The sequence below is a fragment of the Vulpes lagopus genome, chromosome 3 (assembly GCF_018345385.1).
Source record: "Vulpes lagopus strain Blue_001 chromosome 3, ASM1834538v1, whole genome shotgun sequence".
NCBI classification, from domain to species: domain Eukaryota; kingdom Metazoa; phylum Chordata; class Mammalia; order Carnivora; family Canidae; genus Vulpes; species Vulpes lagopus.
Window position 1 is genome coordinate 76,300,958 of NC_054826.1, and position 22,553 is coordinate 76,323,510.

The following is a 22,553-nucleotide window of genomic DNA, read 5'->3' on the forward strand; positions in this document are numbered from 1 at the left end:
CTCTCTCTCTCTCTCTCTCTCTCTGTCTCATGAATAAATAAATAAAATATTTAACAATAAATAAGTAAATAAATTTAAGAAAATTATGTAGCTATCTGGAGGAAGAGTTCTCATCAGTCTATTTCCTTTACTCCAAACGTCATTAATGTTAATCTCCAGGAGACAAAAATTAAAGAGGAGCATTTACTTTGAGGAAAACTCTGAGAAAGTAACAATAATCCAGAATAACAAGAATACCAAACATTCTAAAATAGTGCTGTCCAACAGAACTTTATACAATAATGGGAATACTCTGTGTATGCTGTCCAACAGTAATAACTAGTCCCCTGTGATTCTGGAGTACTTGAAATGTGACTAGTGCAGCTGAGGGAAGGTCATTTTTAATTTTGTTTAAGTAATTTCAGCCACATATGGCCACTTGCTACCTCATCAGACATTTTGTAGTTTAGCAAAAACATTGAGTATTCTAATATGTTCTCCTTTGATTTTGAGTATATATTTTAGTATGTCCCAACAGTCACAGGTGGAATTTTTTTTTTAATTTTTAAGGTTTGTTATACAGTGGACTTCCATGATTTCATGCAGACTTGTGTTTCTTTTTAAAAGCAAAACAAAACAATTTCCAATAGGAATTAGTCCTGTCCTTGCTTACACAAATGATGCCCCCAGTGCTGCCATACTCAGGACATCTGTCAGATGTTTTAAGAAATGATGATGTAGCCCTCTGTCCTGGATTCTGTATGCTATCTTGGTAATAGTAGAAAGAGTTTCTTTGCTACATTTTTATTTTTTTAAAGATTTTATTTATTTGAGAGGGATAGAGCACGAGTGGTGGGAGGGGGAAAGGGAGAGGGAGAAGCAGACTCCCCGCTAAGGAGGGTGCCTGACACAAGGCTTGATCCCAGAACCCAGGGATCATGACCTAAGCCAAAGGCAGATGCTTAACCCACTGAACCACCCAGGTGCCCCATAAATGTCTCCTTTTTAAACCTCTTCCATAAATGAATCCTTTGTAACTAACATGTATGCTCTTTGTATAACCAGTGCTATTGTGCTTTATTCTCTGAAAAATCTTAAAACCCAAATATTTAAAAATCACCCTAGCTAGTATTTTGATAACTGATTTTTACTAAACAACAAAATCATAAAGATTAGATTATGGTTCTGTAGTATTTCAAAACTTGTAAAGCCTTTCCAAATGCAGTTTAGTAGTTAGAATTTAATAGACTATTTTAATAAAATAAATTCATAAAAAGACAAGTTTAAGGAGGAGGATAATTTTCCCAGTGTAACTTGGGGGTTAGAATCAGGATCTGTAGACACTGCATAGACTGGAATTCCCAACGTGCCCCACCACTTACTAGCTGTGCAACCCTAACCAAGCACTCAATCTCTTTAAACTTTCGTTTCAATCTATAAAGTAAGGATACCTCATAGAGAACTAAGGGGAAACTGACAAGCTAATATGTGTAAAGTTCTTAGCATCTGAAACATGAGACTCAATCAGGGACACTAGGTGGCTCAGCAATTGAGCGTCTGCCTTCAGCTCAGGGCGTGACCCCAGAGTCCTGGGACCAAGTCCCACGTTGGGCTCCCTGTATGGAGCCTGCCTCTCCCTCTGCCTGTGTCTCTGCCTCTTATTCTGTGTCACTCATGAATAAATAAATAAAATCTTTTTAAAAACAAAAGAATCAATCAACGTTAGTATTTGTCACTGGTGCCACATACAGTTGTGCAGGAGAGCGGGTCGGAGCTAAAATCTTGACTCTTCCACTTACCAAGCCATCTGCTCTGACACTGGCTACAGAACAAAGGGGCATTCTATCTAATGTTCTCAAATCATTTACCTGTAGAGTGGTGTCCACTCCACTGGCACCCTTTTCCAAATCACACAAGGCTAGTTGAAGCCCTGGTCATGGTTGATACCTCCCCATTACCACCACCAAGTCAGGAGATTGTAAAAAGATCTAGATTTAGGCTTCTAAATTCTAGACTTCTGACTCCAGATTTAGTTGTTTTTCCATAATACGCTTTGGCCTTTCTATGTTCTCAAATGAAGGATGCCTATGAAAGTGTTTTGTGTGGAATAAAAATGTTACATAAATGTTAACTGCTATTTTAATTTTCCATTACTCATAAAGGTACCATCTTAGTTCTTATATGACTCAAAAGGATATAATATGTATTCAGGAAAAATAAAATATGGTGGTATTAAGATTTATTTCTACCACTAGTGAGCGGAGACAAAAGCATCCATAGATGGTTACGCTAATGAAGCAGGTGTGTTAGCAAAGCTTTATTGAAGTAAGAGGCTAGAATGACAGAGGGCAGGTGGTCTGGGTGTGAAAAACCTGCTGTTACCACCAGGATGTCATGTGACAGGAGCAACCTTTCTCTTTGGCAGCAGACAGGGATCTTGTTATAGCACTTGTTAATTCTCTACTAAGAAAAAGATACCATAAAACACAAAATATTCATTCTACTCCCCCCAAAAAAGTCATCTTTAAAGTGCAACAAGTTGAATTCACTTCATAAGTTTGTTTAAAACCTTTAGTTAAGGGGTGCCTGGGTGGTTCTGTAGGTTAAGTGTCTGCCTCTGGGTTGGGTCATGGTCTCAGGGTCCTGGGATGAAGCCCCACATCGGGCTCCCTGTTCAGTAAGGAGTCTGCTTCTCTCTCTCCCTCTGCTCCTCTCCCCTGCCCATGCTTGAGCTGTCTCTTTCTCTGTCAAATAAATAAAATCTTAAAAAAAAAAAAAAAAAAACCTTTACTTAAATTCATGGAGTTCCATTAAGCATGTTTAAAATTGTGCTTCCAAAGTCAGACTCCAAGGGATGTTTTGCAGTTTATAGTTTTGCTTGAACTAGGAGTATTTACTAGTAGAAGAATCCTTCCTGGGCAGCCCCAGTGGCTCAGCGGTTTAGCACTGCCTTCAGCCCAGGGCCTGATCCTGGAGACCCCGGATCGAGTCCCACGGCAGGCTCCCTGCATGGAGCCTGCTTTTCCCTCTACCTGTGTCTCTGCTTTTCTCTCTCTCTCTCTCTCTCTCTTTCTCTTTCATGAATAAATAAATAAAATCTTAAAAAAAAAAAAAAGAATCCTTGAGAATCCTCCTTGGAGGTCTTAAAATTGAAGAGTTTGAGAAATGCTCTAGTCTTGCACTGTCACTACAGTTGCCACTAGCCACATGTGGTTACAGAACAGTTGAAATGAGGCTAGTATGCATTGAGATGTGCTATGAGTGTAAAAAACACCAGATATATGAAGCAAACCCCTCCCTCCAAATCTATATCTCATTAATAATTTTTATATCATTTACGTGTTGAAATGGTAATATTTTAGATACACTCAGCTAAGTAAAAAATATTAAAATTAATTTTACCTGTTCCCTTTTATCTTTCCAGTGTTGCTATAAGGAAATTTAAAATTACAAATGTGGCTTACATTATATTTCTTTTAGTCAGTGCTTCTCTGGACAGTGTGTAGACTTGTGTAGCCATATTTATTAGATTTAAAATCAAAATCATTGCTACCTAAGTAATAACAAGAATGCTTTGAGGATATGGGAATTATGCTATTATTTTAAAATCCCAATCACTATAGTGGAGCAAAGTATCGCTGAAGCTCCCCAAACAATGCTACACTGCCAGGAAAATGTTTCTTTGCTGTGTCATTGCCATGAGACTAAATGAAAGTTTAAAATAATACATCTTAGATGAAATAATTATGCTATTTTTTTTTTTTGAAAATTGAAGCAGGAAAGAGAAACTGATACCTATAATGTTATACAATAAAAAACAAATTTTCTGTAATTTATTATCTAACTATATCAACAGTAACTACAGAAACAGACTTTTCAGTTAAAAAATGCTACTTTGGGGCAGCCCTGGTGGCTCAGCGGTTTAGCGCCGCCTTCAGCCCAGGGCCTGATCCTGGAGGCCCCAGGATCGAGCCCCATGTTGGGCTCCCTGCATGGAGCCTGCTTCTCCCTCTGCCTGTGTCTCTGCCTCTCTTTCTCTATATGTCTCTCATGAATAAATAAATAAAATCTTTAAACATAAAGAAATAAAAAATAAATTGCTACTTTGGTTCATTTCAGATGAACTTGTTTTTATCAGCCATGAGACAAAGAGTCACCTTAAAGAGTCAGGTTTAGATTGCAGCCACAGCTGAGCCCTGAGAAGTGAAATGCGTAGCTTTATGTTGTGCACAGCACCATCTGTTGGACAAATCTGTTAACAAATTTGAAAAATTCTGGAGGAAAAAGTAAAAATTGAAGTTAACCAAATCAAGATTGTGTTATGGTGAGGGGCGAGGGGGGGTGCATACCAAATACTGTCAGGCAAACCATAACAAAATACTGACTTTTGGTCTGTGACCCTACAACTCGTTTTAAATCAGTTGCATACCCTCACAACATTTGCAAAAGGAAAGGAAACCGTACTAGCCAGCAAATGAGAATGGGACCAAAGCAAATGCACACTGATGATGCTGAGTTTTATAGATGTCTGTGTATATGGATTTGCCAGCATTTACGTGTCTTTATGAAACATTAGTGGGGGGACGCCTAGGTGGCTCAGTGGTTGAGCATCTGCCTTTGGCTCAGGGTGTGATCCCGAATCTGGATTGAGTGCCACATTTGGCTCCTTGGATCCTGCTTCTCCTGCCACTGCCTATGTCTCTGCCTCTCTCTGTGTCACTCATGAATAAATAAATAAAATCTTAAAAAAAAAAAAAGAAAAGAAACATTAGTGGGCCAAAACAATGACGTCAGACACCCTGACCCACATGTCAGACCCAATGGGACTCAGCCCTCTGGGGACAGGGAAGCAAGTCTGGGAGTTTGGGTGTAAGCCTTTATTACCTTCAGTGTGGATGTGAACTGAGGACAGTGTGCCAGACACGAAGTCTAGGCCTCCTGGAGTTCAGTACCTTTCTGTCTCTGCTGGACATGCTGTGTTACTGATTTACGGTGTTCAGCTTTAAAACATTATATATGATCCTAATTTTGAGCACAGGATTATATTATTTGTTTTTGCCTGGGTGTAGTACTAATGACTTAAACAAAGCGTGGAAGAAAGTGAAATAATGGAGCTAAATGCCTGAAAACTATGCTTTTTTATTTACATAAGTGGAAAAGTAAGCAAATATGGAAGAACATTTTCCTGAAAAAAATACATAGAGAAACAGATGCAAAGAATATAAGGTTTATGCAGTCCTCGAGAAAAACCTTAGAATGATGGTTCTGACATGACCAGACATCCGCTCCCTAACTTTTCTTCCAGAAAGTCTTCCCTAAACCCCAGACTAAGTGAGATCCACCTGGTAAATATGTCCACAGCACCTGACCTATCTTCTTCTGTAACAAGCAACTTTGAATTTCGCTGTCTTCCTTGATGTACTGTCCCTGTGGACAGGGCCCGGCTCCGACTCACTGACAGCCATATGCCTAATGCATGTAACAGCACTTGGCACAGTACTGACATCTCAAAACGCTGAATGAATGGAAACATGAATGCTTTGTACTCAGGCATATGTCCCCACTTAAAAAAAAATGTATTTACTTATTTGAAAAAGAGAGAGCGCGAGCAGGGGGAAGGGCAGAGGGAGAAGCAAGCTCCCCGCTGAACAAGGAGCCTGATGTGGGGCTCAATTCCAGGACTCCAAGATCATGATCTGAGCTGAAGGTAGATGCTTAACTGACTGAGCCACCCAGGTGCCCCAGAAAACAACAACCAGATGAGGAGATGAGATCTGGCTGGCAAGAGAAAGGGCAAATAATGATTAGAAATCCGTTTAAAAATTAATTTTAAACGGATTTTTTTTTAACTGGAGGGGAAAACAAGTAGATACATCATTGTTTCTAGACATCCTTCATCATTAGCACTCAATGCATTATACAAATCTGAATAACAGAGAAGATCCTTAACTTGCATAAAAATGTAAAATCATGCTCATCCAGGCAGACATAAAGCAGAAGCCAGAAATGAATAAGATTACGAGTTAAATTACTAAAATTATAGGGGCACCTGGATGGCTCAGTTGGTTGAGTAACCAACCCTTGGTTTCGGCTCAGGTCATAATTTCAGGGTCCTGGGATTGAGCCCTGTGTGGGGCTCTGCACTCAGCTGCATTCAGTCTGCTTGGGATTCTCTCTAACCCCCCCCCCCACCTCTCCCCCTGCTCTCTCTCTCCCTCTCAAATAAATAAATAAAATAAAATATTTTTTAAAAGTTACCAAAATTGTAGATGTGCATGAGACCTCTCTGCACTCTGCAACTCATGAATCCAGAATTATTTCAAAATAAAAATCGAACAAAATTCAAAAGTTTTCTATTATGTTTTACATTGAGGAAGAAGCGTCAAGTTGTATCATTTATTTGTTTTTTTCCCTACAACATCTTGGATAGGCTTGTTACAAAAGTTGCATATTCAGATGAAGCTGAACTTGAATTCCAAGAGGATGAATGTCTACAATTTTCTGAAATATTTGAGTGAATATATTATACATGGTTTATTGTTCCATATAGTCTATAGCTAGAGTTGAATGATATAGATATCTTTTATTTCCTTCATTTCTCCCAATTTAGCTATAAATTCCTGTATTTAATTTTCTGTAATTGGTAAAACTTTCTTTGAAAAATGGGGTGAGGGGATCCCTGGGTGGCTCAGCGGTTTAGCGCCCGCCTTTGGCCCAGGGCGAGATCCTGGAGTCCTGGGATCGAGTCCCACATTGGGCTCCCTGCATGGAGCCTGCTTCTACCTCTGCCTGTGTCTCTGCCTCTCTCTCTCTCTCTCTCTCTCTCTCTCTCTCTCGCTATGTATACATGAAAAAATAAATAAATAAATATTTTTTAAAAAAAGAAAAATGGGGTGAAATTAAAATAATAGCAATTAAGATTTACACACTGTAAAGATACAGAGATAATGTAATGTGGGGTTGTTTTGTTTTTTAAATCCAACCCTAGATCTGCCACTGTTTGATTTCCTGGTTCTCTCTTCCTCCCTCTAATGCTGTGTGACCTTGAAAAGAATATGTAACCTAAATTATTATATGAAAAGAACTGTGCAGATGGTTTTCTATCACTTATCCACCCCTGAGGAAGCTTTTCTTATCTTAATCTTATAGACAGGGAACATAAGGTTCAGAGGTCAGGAACTTGTCCAAAGTCTAAGCTCCCTGGTTGAAAGTTGGATTTGAACCTAAGGCACCTGACTCCACTGACTTCCCACAGACCCAGACTAACTAGCTTGCCCTTTTGAATTCTAACATTCTAGGACTCCACTCCCCCCTACCTTCATATCAAATATTCCATTTTAGAGGGGCAAGCTGAGCAGAATATTCACCTGACTAGAAATTAAACTGTCATTATAGGAATCGTCCTTTGGGAAAACTTGAGGTTATCTTCCTTCTGTAGACTATTCACGCTCAAACCTGACCTTCACACTTACAGCCTTCAGAAAACAAATCTGCAATAGGAAAAAGAATCATGGTCCCACCTGACCAAGTTACTGAGACATTTAATCATGTGTAGGTTAGAGTGAGGCAAAACTAATCAAGGATGATCATTTGAAAGCTTTGAGATTAACTCATTTAGTGGGAACATGATTTCAATCTTGTTATTTATGCTTCACTGTATTATGATCTCCATAGCCATTTATATTTGCAAAGCGTATTTTTTATTCTCATTGCTCTGTTGCAAAGTCTCAGTTACAGAGAGAGCTGTCCCACTTTTTACAAATAAAGAAACCAAATGAGTTACAAGGTGCTTAAGAAATTTATCATTAATCAGTGAGGTAAGAAAGCTGTAGAATGTTAGCTTCCATTTCTTGCGCAGCAGAAAGTACCACTATAATCTGGGCTCTCTGTTCATAGAGTGGGCCAGTAAGAAGCCATGTCACCTTCTGGACCAGGGTATCTACATATCTATCCAATACTCATCCGCTTATCAGTCACCACTCCTGTGCCAGGTAGCCTGCAAGGACACTGTGCTAAATTGTGGTTGGAGTTCGTGTCTGTGTGAAGCCCCCTTCTGTCCCCCACTCCCCTTTGTCCCTAGACCTAGGTTATAAGCTCTAAAGCAGACAAGTCACTTTGGCCAAGTCACTTCCCTGAACTTTAGACACCCTCTTTACCAAATGCTATGTGGGCCACCCAGGCATCCCAGGAATTTCTCTTATAAACACATGGACATCATAAGGTTTACTGTGGATTGAAAAGAAGAAAGATAAGAGCCACTTTTCTACATACAATTAGGAAATACTATTAAAAGAACAAGAATAACCAGTCTCCACTACTACATATATTATAAAGCAAGATTTAAAGAATTATGTAGTTATTTGGTACAAAAAGTGTGAGTCTCATTTCCCAATTACAGTAGCTCACCTGACACAAAGTAGACATTCAAGAAGTATAAATTTTAACATTCTTCCTCACCAAAACTGTTTCAGGATATACCTTTCTTTTCCCTTTAGTCTTATTTTTTGTGAAAACTTGATTAGTAACATTAAACACAGAGAAAGAGGGGGATTCAGGGTCCTCTCATTGGTCTACAGTATTATCAATCACCCCTAAACGTAAGCAGCTCTCTATTTTATGTCATTTTCTCCTGTAATTCTATAGCTAGAGAGTGGTTTAGTAAATTCTTTTAAAAAGCAAAGCCATTTAAAACTAATATATATTATTGCCTCGTAAGCTTCTCTCCTCATACCGAGCCATCCCTGAGATGTTTTTCATAGGATCTGATTGTCATGTTTTAATAATGTGGGTTCTGAGTTTTTAAGGACAGACACTGGGTGAGAGTCTGTTAAGACTTTGCTTCCCACATATATCAAGTCATAAAGTCGCCTGAATTGAGTGTGAAAAGTAGCTTTTCAGGTGCCACCTCTGGCCTACCAACTCGGAATCTCCACAAGGCAAGCCTAGGAATCTGTGCCTTTAATAGATGTTACTGATGTGCTTATGATCTAGCTAGTTTGGGGCACACACAAGCTGGGTTCTCTGTGGTATGACTAGGACACGGGCGTCATATTTGTAGATTATTTTGTTGGGTTTATCTGTGTAAAGGGTGGGAACAAAGCAAAGATTCTTGGTAATATATTCCAACTTCTCTGACCTAAGTAATAGACCATTTTAAAATCTAAAGACAAATAAATTCAGTCCTGGAAAGAATATTGACATTATTCATTTTTGCATTAACAGACTTTATCACTATTTGCCTGGAAATCTGACTTTTCTGGCACGCCTTCATAGTTTGCAACACAGAAATTTCAGAAGAGTTTTATATTCTCTTAAGTTTTTGACACTCTTTGCATAAACATCCATTAAGTATTTCTCTCTCTTTTTTAAAAGATTTTGTTTATTTATTCATGAGAGACACAGAGAGAGGGGTAAAGACATAGGCAGAGGGAGAAGCAGGCTCTTTGAGGGGACCTCGATGTGGGACTCGATTCCAGGATTCTGGGACCACACCCTGAGCCAAAGGCCACTGAGCCACCCAGGAATCCCAGGAATTTCTCTTACAAACACATGGACATCAAAAGGTTTACTGTGGATCGAAAAGAAGAAAGATAAGAGCCACTTTTCTACATACAATTAGGAAATACTATTAAAAGAACAACAATAACCAGTCTCTACTACTACATATATTTTAAAGCAAGATTTAAAGAATTATATAGTTATTTGGTACAAAAAGTGTGAGTCTCACTTCCCAATGATGTTTTTGTTCAGTGGATACTAGTTGAATACCTGCAGTGTGCCAGGTCTCAATATCAAACATCATTTAATTTATTGTAATTTCACTGTGATTACTTCACAATTTATGAAAAGAAAAATCTAATTTTAATACACATTAAAAGTTTATTCAAATTATAAGTAGAATAAAAAGCCTTATGATAAGATACTCAAAATGGTCAATGTGGCCACAAGTTAGGGCTCACTGTACCAAGTGTGGACAGCCTTCCTCTCCCCTAGAGACTCCCCTAATCAGCTGGGGCTTCAGTTACCTGTTTTCAAACAGTTGGCTCAGATCATTTCATTACTGTATTTCAGTTTCCTATTTTTAAAGCAATAAAGAGGGGGGAAAAAAACATGCTTGGGATGCCTGGGTGGCTCAGCAGTTGAGCGTCTGCCTTTGGCTCAGGGCGTGATTCTGGGATCGAGTCCCACATCGGGCTCATTGTGGGGACCCTGCTTCTCCCTCTACCTGTGTCTCTGCCTCTCTCTGTGTCTCTCTTGAATAATTAAATAAAATCTTTTAAAAAGTGCTTGACTTTAATCTACATTAAAATATTAATAACCTGCTATATTACTATTTTTATGTATATATTATTAAATAGTAGTATTAGTACCCATGTAATAATATGCAAGCACACAGTCATTATAATATATATTATAATTTTCCTCTTCTTTCCCCCTCCCCTAAATTTTATGTAGATTATATGAATCTATACATATGCATATAAAGATGTGATTAATTGATTGTCATCACATTTTTGCAATGTTTCCATTTCATACAGCTTGGAGAGTTACATATTAAAACTTGTACTTCTATTCCATTCTTTTTACTGCATAGTATTCTATAGTATGAATATATCATAATTTATTTAGCCTTTGTCCTATATAATGACCAGTAAGATCATGTGATAGATTTTCGGGTCATAAGAATTCCATAGTAATTTTACTGACTGGCTTACACTTCATGCTCTTGCCTCCTTATGTTTACCTTCCATCTACACCATTTGCTGTCTTACTTATACAGCCATCCCAATGTGTAAGAGCCTAGCCTTCAACTACACCTCTTAAATTATGCTGCTTCTTATAAACCAATACTTAAGTATTTTTTGTAGTTTTTACATTTGTATTGACTTTTATTCTCAGAAAAAAAAATCTGGAAATATTTTAAGTACACATAGAAACAGAATATAACCTGGTTGAGGGAAGATCTCTCTTCCCCATTTCATCATGCAGGGGGCCTGGGAATCTGAGTAATTCAAGAAGTGTATATGTGTATGATCCTGTTTAAAGAATGGTGCATGGGGGTTGCAATGTCTGAAATGTACACAATAGTTGTTTCTTTGGGTTGAGGATTATCTTTAAAATATCTGTTAATAAAATACCTGGTAAAAAGGGCACCTGGGTGGCTCAGTCAATTGAATGTCTGACTCTTGATTTTGGCTCAGATTGTGATCACCTTGTTTGTGGGATCGAGCCCTGCATGGAGGCCCTCGGCGGGCTCCGTGCTTATCGGGGAGTCTGCTTAAGATTCTCTCCCTCTCCCTCCATCCCTCCTCCTGCTTATGTGCTCTTTCTCCCTCTCTCTCACTCAAATAAATAAATAAATCTTTAAAAACATACCTGTTAAAATACAACATTGAAGGCCAAATATTATGCAGGTTTTAATGGTGACAGAGAAATTGCTAGAAGCTTTAAAACAGAATGGGAATGACATGGTGTCCCAGAACCACTGGCAAATCCAAAAAGACGTTAGAAGCCAAGTGTTGAGTTAGAACCCTGAGCTTCTCCATTTACCACTCATCTGCTGCATCTGAGATGGACATGCTCTCTTTATATCTGGGGTGGCTTTAATGGTTTGTCAAAGGCAATATAGCAGAGGTGTGGCCTAGCTCTTCCTAGTCCACCACTATTACAGTTTCCAGGAGTGATATGGCTGTCTCCCTCTTAACTCCTCACAAATGTACATGCACATATCTGCAACACACACAAACAGCTAAGAAGTGGGTATTGCCCCAAGTCCCCCAAAAGGTGCCTCACTGCCCCTGGTAGGTCCAGACCAATCTTAAGTAAACTCTGTACTCACAGGATACACAGCTTGTTACATGCAGAGTCAGGAAATCTGTCTTGTCTGAAGGATGTAATTTCATGGCAGTCTTCTCAAATTGCTTGCACTATGTGGCATCCTAAGCTATTTCTAAAGGAGAACATAATCACAAGTTTGAGGCTGAGGTTAAAAAAAAAATGTTTTGCCACAGCTGATGGGCTATATGGCACCTGAAACAAATGATCAGACTTCTCTCAGTTGCAACATGAATTATGAACCCTGGGAACTCAAACTTTTTAAAATAAGTCAAACTATGGGAAGGGAAATATATCCGCTCTGTATGGAAAACTTGTATTTCATCAGTTGCTGAATAGGTGGAAACTTAGAAAATTTTCCTGAGCAAACTCTTTGGCTCCTTCCTTTCTTTTTTTTATTAACCCTTTTAAAAATAAGTTATTTGCCTTTATTTTCTTTTATATTCTTTCGTTAGAAACTCAATATTTGGGGATCCCTAGGTGGTGCAGCGGTTTGGCGCCTGCCTTTGGCCCAGGGCGTGATCCTGGAGACCCGGGATCGAGTCCCACATCGGGCTCCCAGTGCATGGAGCCTGCTTCTCCCTCTGCCTATGTCTCTGCCTCTCTCTCTCTCTGTGACTATCATAAATAAATAAAAATGAAAAAAAATTAAAAAGAAACTCAATATTTGGTTTTAGACAGAGCAGAGGAGAAGCAGATGGTCAGGAAGCAAAACGAACCAAATTCCAATTCGATTTTGGCTTGAGTGGAACCTTGTTTCTCCTATTTGTCTATTAATTTCATGTTCCCACTTCAGAGTTTGATGGTTAATCTAGAAAATGAGAAGGTGTCATTGATCCAATTATCTAACCATCCATCTTACTGTTCTATAAATTTCTATTCGGAATAAGCCATGATCTCATTCCTGTGATGAAGGGGGCAGACATGTTCATAGGTGGAAAATAGGAGGACATGTGCTGTATGTATCAGAGGTATAAAGAGAGGGCTATGTGAGTAAAAACAAAAACAAAACCAACACCCCTCCCTGAATTCTGGGAACTTTCCCTTTAATTTGTAACAAAACCACCCCAACTATGTAAACCCAAAGGTAGTACTTACTGCCCACTGTCTTCTAACTTTTTCACCTCCAACCCCATCTCCCATCCCTCCAAAGTGACCAGTTGTTGTTGTTGTTTTTTTTTTTTTTTAAGTGACCAGTTGTTAATGGCTATGATGTTTCTTCCACAAACTTCTCTTATAAAAGTATACAAACATGCAGATTACATTTTTTCCTAAAAAGGATCACTTTATATGCTTTATATCAATCCATCACTACCAGCTTGGCTCCCTCCTTCCCTTGCATCTCTCACCTACTGTCTCTCCCCAACCCCTCCACCCCCATTCTCTCTCTCTTTTTTTTTTTTATGATTTTATTTATTCATGAAAGACAGAGAGACAGAGAGGGACTCGATTCCGGATCTCCAGGATCAGGCCCTGGGCTGAAGGCGGAGCTAAACCACTGAGCCACCTGGGCTGCCCTGCCCCCATTCTCTTGATCGTTTTATGGCAACATTTTAATTTTTTTAAGTAGTTAAGTCTCTTGTCCAGCAGTAATTTGTATTTATATATAATAAAATGTAGTGATTTAGCTCTGTTCTGCCAAACAGATTTTCAGTTATGTCAATGCCATTCTAAATATGCCCTCTTTCCCTCACTGATTTGAAGTTTAAATATATGACTTTCATTTAAATACATTATATGTAATATATAAAAGTAGATGTCACATATATAGCATATATATGTATATACATATATAAATTTAAATCTATTTCTTGTTCTCTGTTCTTATCCCCCTAACCTATTTTTCTAATTATATATGTATATGTACATATATATCTTATATTTTATGTCTCTCCATATAACTTTTATTATGATACTTCTAGATAAGTTTTAGAATCTTATAAAATACATTCTCTTTCACAAACCTATTTTTCCAAAATATGCTGGGCTCGTCTCAAATATTTATTACTTCATATGATTTCAAATATCATCTATTTCAGCTAAACCTACCAGTATTATGCATAAAATCTGGCTTTTGAAAGAAGACCCATCTGGCTGCACTGTAGGGGATGAGTTGGAGAAGGAAGAGGCGAGTGACAGGGAGATGGGTAGAAGGTGACTCAGTGATCCAGGCAAGCCAAATGAGGGCTTGAACAGGGGGTGGCAGGAGGACAAGACATTGCCACAGTGGAATCAGTTGGACTTCGACCTTTAGAGGTGAAGTAACAACGAAAATGAGTCAAACTATTAGACAGGAGGACTAGACAAACTATAAACCCTTTACCAGAGTTAGGACAAGGAGAGAGAAGTAAGTTTGGAAATGGACAGAAGGGAAGATGTGTCCAGTTGTGGACAGGTTGAGTTTGATGCATGAAAGCTATCGGTGGGTAACAGAAATTGGTGATGACAATATTAATCGTTTAGGATATTTAAAAATATATTAAAGAGGTTTTTTCAAACAAAGTTCTAGAGCCTTTGAGACATACACACTTTCTTGTGAGGCCCTGTTTTTTCTGATTCATTCCTACTTTGGCAGTTTGAGGGCAGATTATTGTAAACACAGAATGAAATATCTCTTCTTAAAGAGTAGAGCTCTGTGCATATGAGGTAAAATTTTAGTTTTTGAAAATGTCCCTCTTCAGTAGAAATATTTTTCTATAAATACTTTTTATATGAATAGCTTTATAATATCTTTACATTATTTTTAAAGTCACTATCCCTTTCTCTCCATCATAGAAATTCTCTTTAGACTACCTGATAGAAGTAATTTTACCTATCAAAATTACACATCAGTTTATCTTAAAGTATTATGTCAATAGGCTTATTCTTATGGTTTTTTCATTCATTTGTCTTTTCAGAACTTGACAGCCCAGAAGAGCTAGGGAAAAAGCGCATCTGCAGGATTATCACAAAGGACTTCCCCCAGTATTTTGCAGTGGTTTCAAGGATTAAGCAGGAAAGCAACCAGATTGGTCCTGAAGGTGGAATTCTGAGCAGCACCACTGTACCCCTCGTCCAGGCTTCTTTCCCAGAGGGTGCTTTAACCAAAAGAATTCGAGTTGGCCTCCAGGTAATGTTTGCAAAATGTTGTTTCTTTGGTACATGTACAGAGTGTGTGAGGATGCTCCACTTAGAAAACAGTCGATGTAATTCATCCTAATGACAATGCTAATCAAAGCACTAGGCCATTTTAGGGAATCATCAACCTATTTCAAATGAAAAGCATGAAGTATAAAGTGAACTTGGTGGCTTATTAAATAAGATATGTATTTTAGGGTTTTTCTTTTAAAAGTATTTCTTGGTTTCTGATGAAAGATGGTTTTGTTAACCATAGGTTACTGGTCTTGGTATGTGGAGTGACAAGAGCAGCAGAGAGCAAATACACCATTAAAGAAACAAACCATATTTGACTTGGTTTATAATGTACCATTTCATAAAAATCTGTAATAGGGAAACATGCAAGCTTTCAGATTTTGATTTAAGTAGATCATAAATACCAGGTTTTATCCAAACCAGTTGGAATTTGTTTTATTTGGAAGGCTAACTGAAAATCTTGGCAAGAGTCATCTTTCTTATATTTATTTGTTTCAGTTAGACCTATTGAAAAAGGAAAATAATAAGGGCAGTAATTTAATTTGTGTCAATTAATATAGTAATTAATAATTTAATGGCAGTTTCATGTTCTTCTCATGAGGTTTTTTTTAGAGTCAACTGCTCTAAGTGCTGGGAAGGCCTTCAGTAACCACTTGAGCTAAGGAGATGGCCTTAAATTTCAGCGGCATGAAATTCCCTTCAGTTGCCTCCCATATTGAGTATTTTGCCAAATAGCAAAGAAGCCAAAAGGAAGACCTTAGGTTTGGTAGTCTAGAATAGAAATCTTGTTACTTAACTCTGAAAACCTCGATTTTTACCTGGGCACAAATTGCCTATGCAATTTACTGGATGTTCTGCATAGGTTTAAAATATACTAGACATGGGACTTCTGGGTGGCTCAGTCAGTTAAGCATCTGCCTTCAGCTCAGGTCATGATCCCAGGGCGCTGGGATCCAGCCCCACGTCCTTGGGCACCGTGCTCAGTAGGGAGCCTGTCTCTCACTCTCCCTCAACAGCTCCCCCTGCTTGAGTGGGCTCTCTCTCAAATACATAAATAATACCTTTAAATATAAATATACTACACTCAATATTTGCTGACCTTTACTTTGGATTAGACTGAAAGACTTCTCCACTGTGAGATCTGATTCCCTGTCAGAGGCTCACATCGTCCATATTCTGTTTAAGAAATAAACCAACTAGTTTCTGCTACAGTGTTAGGTTGTTTTGTTTCCTTTTTTGCATTTTCCTGAAATAGTGAAAAAGGATTAAGAAGAAAAACTTTGGCGGGGGCTGGGGGGGGGGGGGTGTCTGTTTTTGGTTTTCCCTGCCTCACGTAAAAAGTCATTTCCCAATGAGAGAAAAACGTTAATGTCCATCTAAGGTCCTCTCCCTGTCTTTAGGCTCAGCCTGTTCCAGATGAAATTGTGAAAAAGATCCTTGGAAACAAAGCCACCTTTAGCCCAATCGTCACTGTGGAACCGAGAAGAAGGAAGTTCCATAAACCTATCACAATGAGCATTCCGGTGCCCCCGCCCTCCGGTGAAGGGGGAGTCAACGGGTACCAGGGGGACAGCACGCCCAATCTGCGCCTGCTCTGCAGCATTACAGGTGTGGTTAACTCGTTGCTGTACTTGCTATTGGTGCTACTAGCACTTGCAGTGATTCTGTATGAAGATATGAAGCCTTTGAAACAGCCATGCTAACTTCATAAGAGTAGAAATCAAACAAACAAGCATTTTACTTGTCCCTTGTCCATCAGCTCATCTGTATTATCCCTGCACCTTTCTTTAAGATGCTGAGATCATGACTCATTTAAAATTCACTGTTATCATTTTCCCTGCTATTAGTGTGGTATTAATAATAATGCTCTTTTAAGATTATTGAGATAGTATTGAATCTATTAGAGCATCTAGGTAATTTCTCGGGGACCTAGACAGAGATGGTGGACCTAGCAACACCCTTAGACTACAGAAAATTGGACGACTTTGGAGAAAACAGAGCCCCCACAGAGTAGAGGGCTGAGTGGGGACTCAGTTCCTAAGTATAATCCACTAGGTTAAATCTGCAGGGTTAGGAGAATGCATTTTGTGATAAGCACCTGGAATCCAGAGTGCAGTTCATTTGCAACCTAATAGTATTTTTCACAGAAAGTCCTAGGTTAACATAGGTTATTTGTTTTTATGAGTAGTTTTAATGGAGGATTCCTTTTTTTACCCTGGAAAATTAAATGACAAAATTAATTAAATTAAATTACAAAATCAGCTGCTTCTTAACTTTCTTGATAGTTCTTGTCTTTTAAAAAAATATGTATAACATAGGAAGTTTATTGTTTCTGAACAACAAATCTCTGCACTTATAAATTGCACTCACAAAATGCACTTCAGAGCCTGTGGTTGCCCCACATTTAAACCATTCATTAGTAGCCAGATAAACCAAAAAGTAATTTTTTTAAAAATATACTATCTTACGAGGAGATCTCTGTAAGGCAGTAAAGGCACAGAAGGAGAGGAGAGAGGAAAACCACCTTTAGTGCCTGCCATTAATTGAACATGCTCAAGTTTCTAGTTCCCAGCTGCAAAGGAAGAGCGAGTTGATGATGAAGATTTTACAAGGAGCATCTCTCATGATAACGTCAACGTATCTGCCCTTGTTTTCTCAGGGGGCACCTCGCCTGCTCAGTGGGAAGACATCACTGGAACTACTCCCCTGACATTCATCAAGGATTGTGTCTCTTTTACAACCAATGTTTCAGCCAGGTATGGAAAGAAAGGATTCCAAAAAGCCCTAAGGAATTAGTTTTATTATCTTTTGGAAAGTGAAAGTTTTTGTGCTCAATACTAGTATGATTATTTTTTTTTTATTTTTATGGCGCAGTTGGGCTGAACTCAGAAATTTAAAATGGAGTGGCACAAGTCATCCAGTTCTCTTGAGCAAGGGGCTATATGGTGCTAGATCTGCTTCTTCTAGTTCCTAGCAACCTATTAATGTTGATTGTTAAGGAGATCTGGCCCCATTTACTAAAGGAGGACAGCCATTTGTCTTTAACTGTTATGCTTTCAAAGAAAAAATACTGATAGAATTCCCATTTCTCTCCTTTTTTCTTCCATAAAATGCTTGCTCCTGTCCAATGTAAAGTGAGAGATTAAACTCTTCAGCAGGACTAGAAAGGAAAGCTAATCATGGCTAAGTATAAGGGCAAGGGGACAGAATCTTATGGGAAGGAGAAGAGAGAAAAAAATCCTTAGCATATCCTGAGCAAAATTATAACAAATAATAAACGTAGGCCTTCTGTAAACTTCTTTGCTGTTTCTTTAAATGAAAGAGGCAATGTTTGGGTGTAGTTCCCTTATGTGCTCTGATTTTTTAAGATTTGGCTTTTAAATCACCTCACTTTCATAATTCTGTTTTGTTTTTGTTTTTCCTCAGATTTTGGCTTGCAGACTGCCATCAAGTTTTAGAAACTGTGGGGTTAGCCACACAACTGTACAGAGAATTAATATGTGTTCCATATATGGCCAAGTTTGTTGTTTTTGCCAAAATGAATGATCCTGTAGAATCCTCCTTGCGCTGTTTCTGCATGACAGATGACAAAGTTGACAAAACTTTAGAACAGCAAGAGAACTTTGAGGAAGTTGCGAGAAGCAAAGATATTGAGGTACCTTGTTGACGACAAGTCCGTCCCATTACATTCCCCAGATATGGGGTTTTATTTTGAGGTGGTAATAGCACTCACTGGAAGTATCGAGCACATTCTTGATTTCAGGTTTTGATTTAGATTTTTAATATAGATTTATTCTCAAATTATTTTATGTGTCTTCAAGGCTATCTTGATTAAAATATAGTACTAATGAATCTCCATCATGGTCTGCATTCTCTGTGGTGACTTGAGTTGTCTTATTTTTATGGCCACTCTCTTTAACACATTATCATGATTTTCCTTTTTCAAACCCAGTGAAAGTATCTGAGTTAAAAAAAAAAAAAAAAAACCCTTTCAAAGTCTGTATGAAGTGATGTCAGCACTTTCTCAAACATGTCTGAAGTTGCTAGAATAGAACTGGATGCATAATTCTGTCTCGTACATGTGCATGATTCGTTTTCCAATCACAGTCGTTGAATTATGAGCCAACAGAATTATTTTTGTGGCGAATAACACCATAGAATTTCCTAATAAGGAGACAAATGTGACATAGAAATATGTCAATCTTTTAATATTATGTGACTTAAAAATCTCAAAATTCTGGGCAACCTGTGGGGGCTCCTCTCACTCCTGAGAGCTTTCTCTGTATCTTTACTTAATAAACTTCTATCCCTTTACAAAAAAAAAAAAATCTCAAAATTCTTTCAACCTAAATTAACATTAAATTATGTATTTCTTTTACTCTAAAAGGTTCTGGAAGGAAAACCTATTTATGTTGATTGTTATGGAAATCTGGCCCCACTTACCAAAGGAGGACAGCAACTTGTTTTTAACTTTTATGCTTTCAAAGAAAATAGACTGCCATTTTCCATCAAGGTAAATCATCAACAGAGACTCTGAATTTTTTTTTTTAAATGCTCTTAGAGAATAAAAGGGAAAGTCTAATGATTTATTGCGTTTGAAATATCCCACCAAGCTTGAATTCAGAGGAATAAGGTCAGATTTTGTTCTACGTCTCCCCGAGTGTACTTTTGAGCTGGGAAAGCTTTATAATTAGTAAAAAAGAGTCTTTACCTTTGAAACATCTAAATGATCATTTATGTTCAAGCAAAGGTTCATAGGACCAGACAATCTAGAATAATGATAAAATGCATCATATCTGATTAATGCTCAGTAATCAAATAATGGATGAAATCCAAAGTCACTATTTAAGTTCCGTCTTCATTTCTGATGGAGCCCAAGGGCATTCTGGAGAGACCGGCTTCTTCCTCAGAGAACAGAAGAGCATGGGACGGCTGTTTAGTGTTATTATTATTTGCTGTTACTATTATTGCTAAAAGTAAGGCCTTGGGAAAAAGAAGTTGTTGGACAGGAAGAAAATGCATATAACCCAGACTTTATAGCATATTGCCAGGGTAAAACAAGCAGACATAGCAGTGTTGGGTCTCATCTAGGAATCAGGCACTCTACATCCTACTGAGTTCACAGGTGTCCACCGTGGTTGATCTATAATAGTTACCGTCATCTTTTCCCTTTACTTTGCCTGCCTCTTGAAGGGCTCCGTAACATAAACATGTTTAACTCTTGTACGGCCTGGAATCCTCAGAAAAGTTTCTATAACTGTCAACCACCTAAATTCTTCTAGATTAGAGACACCAGCCAAGAGCCCTGTGGTCGTCTGTCTTTTCTGAAAGAACCAAAGACAACAAAAGGACTGCCTCAAACAGCCGTTTGCAACTTAAATATCACTCTGCCAGCGCATAAAAAGGTATCTTTTAATACTGTTTTATTGTAACTTTCTTCCCCTGGTCTTGAAGAAGTGGGCCCTTGGTATGCAATTAAGGAATGCTTTGTAACATGATTAAAGTTCTTGATACTCAAGTTTTATTAGTCTCTTTGTGTAGATTAAGTCTTGTTACTGTGGTGTCACATTCTTATGGTTTGTATGATGGAGTCCTCTGTATATTGCTTCTGCTTCTGCTGGTAGCTCATAGATTTTTATGCTTTCGAATAACGTCACACATTGATTTGCCATGGATGTACAGTTCTTGATATTTTGTGTTGGCTTCTTTTGATTTGCTTTGCTTTCTTGATTCAGCTTGCATTTTGTGCTCCCTACTCAGTCCTTTTCATATCCTGATATTCTTTTCCCTGCTGTCCATTATAATATTCCTTGTCTCTGCAATGCATCTTGGAACCAAAAGGAGACAGAGTCAGATCAAGATGATGAGGTAATATGAACACTTCTGCTTTTACTCTATCAAAGGTAGAACAGAAATTAAATCTGTAGAAAAGAAGTTGCAGAGGGCTAACATGTGGGAAACGTATTATATATTTGCAGATCGTAGCCTAAGTGAGGTAAAGGGTATACATTTTTCTTAAAGAATGGTTTACTCTTCCTCCATGTATATATAAGAATACTTCAGGGCATTCAGTAATATAATCCAGCTAATGATTTAAAAAGAGGAACTAATGTTCTTTCGACATTTTAAAGTGTGTAGCTTGGCATGTATAAATATACATTTGTTCATACTTTCACCTAGTATCCACTCTGTGTGACATTTAAATCAAGATCATGAGTAACATGAAATTTTATTGTATAAATCAGGTTGTTTTATGTCTAAAAAAATATGTGTTCCATGGCTACTGTTAGGTATTTAGTATTCTATGTAAAGAAAATCATCTTGGCCATTTTTAAGGGTATAGTGGTTCTGTGTGGCTTTGAATGAATTTTTCCTTACAAAGGCATCTCCTAGTATTTCTCCAAGTTATAGGATAATTGGATTTTTAAAACTCACACCTCAGTACGAATAAATAGAATCCTTATTTCTAATAAAACCATTAACCCTTTTTTTAACTACACCTATACTTTATTCCTTTTAACACATAGAAACAACAGCAGTAATTGGAATGATACACCCTGTGCCCTTTCTCCTTGAATGTACTCACATAGAGTGACTGTACATTGTGATATATGTGCTTTCAATACGAATGAATTTGGGGAGATTTATTGCTCAGCATCAGTAGTCTCTGTATCGCTCGTCTTGTATTTGTAGTTCCCTGTAGTCTGCTGTGTTGGTGCTCTTACATTGGCTAAATGATGGTGATTTGGTTGAGACGTTGGGGTGGGGTTGTAGACTCACAATAGGAAGTTAACATTTTCATGAGGAAAATCCACCAGAAGAAAAATAAATGAAGTATCCACATGCCATCCTACAAAATGTTTCAAAACCATGAAAATATCACAAGAAAGTTGTACATAGTCTCTTTTTTCTTTTCCTTTTCAGGCCGAGAAAGCAGATAGACGACAGAGCTTTGCATCTTTAGCTTTACGTAAGCGCTACAGCTACTTGACTGAGCCTGGAATGAGTGAGTTTTCTAACACATTTACTAATCTATGTGGACTTTTATAAGAAGAGGCAAAAAAAAAAAAAAAAAAAATTAAAAAAAAAAAAAAAGAAGAGGCATTTTTTCTATACAAACTGAATTTGGGGGTCATTTGAAAACCCAATGGCAAAAAAAAAAAAATTGCCTGCAATGAAATCTAAATGATACTTTGTACATAGTTGACGATATGAAGTACAAACACCCTTAGATCATAACTTCAAAACCGTTTTTTTTTTTAATTACCTCTTTTTTAAATTAGAAACATCTACTCATTACTTGTCTTTAAAAACCCTGTTATCACTGTGACTGTTAACTATGCTAGGAGATAACATACCAATGTTGCTTTAAATCTATGCTCAAAAGAGAAAATATTTATTTTTATATATGTAGGATGGTAGAATGATAAAGTAACTTTGATTGTCATCTCATTTTTTCTTAATATAGGTAGATCATTATATCTTAGTCCTGATTCTCCTTCTTCCCAGTTTGCAAGAATTAGATTTTCCTACCATCTTGAGGTAGCACTTCTATACTGATTCCTTATTTCCTCCTTCCTCTCTCCCCACCCTCACCCCCACCCCCA

At 37.8% G+C, this 22,553-nt stretch overlaps 1 protein-coding gene across 37 annotated transcripts in view; it reads left to right on the plus strand.

Moving 5' to 3' along the window:
• ANK3 (ankyrin 3) overlaps positions 1–22,553 on the plus strand; it is a 657,384-nt gene that overhangs the window by 587,220 nt on the left and 47,611 nt on the right. For 22 of the 37 annotated variants that reach the window (XM_041749118.1, XM_041749123.1, XM_041749115.1 and 19 more), the window contains 8 exons: positions 14,712–14,923; positions 16,347–16,554; positions 17,606–17,702; positions 18,373–18,601; positions 19,334–19,459; positions 20,229–20,351; positions 20,788–20,814; positions 21,871–21,952. In XM_041749118.1, the coding sequence (XP_041605052.1) occupies positions 14,712–14,923; positions 16,347–16,554; positions 17,606–17,702; positions 18,373–18,601; positions 19,334–19,459; positions 20,229–20,351; positions 20,788–20,814; positions 21,871–21,952 (1,104 nt within the window). The remainder of the gene's footprint in view (positions 1–14,711; positions 14,924–16,346; positions 16,555–17,605; positions 17,703–18,372; positions 18,602–19,333; positions 19,460–20,228; positions 20,352–20,787; positions 20,815–21,870; positions 21,953–22,553) is intronic. The other 15 variants (XM_041749119.1, XM_041749147.1, XM_041749122.1 and 12 more) reach the window with 3 other exon arrangements.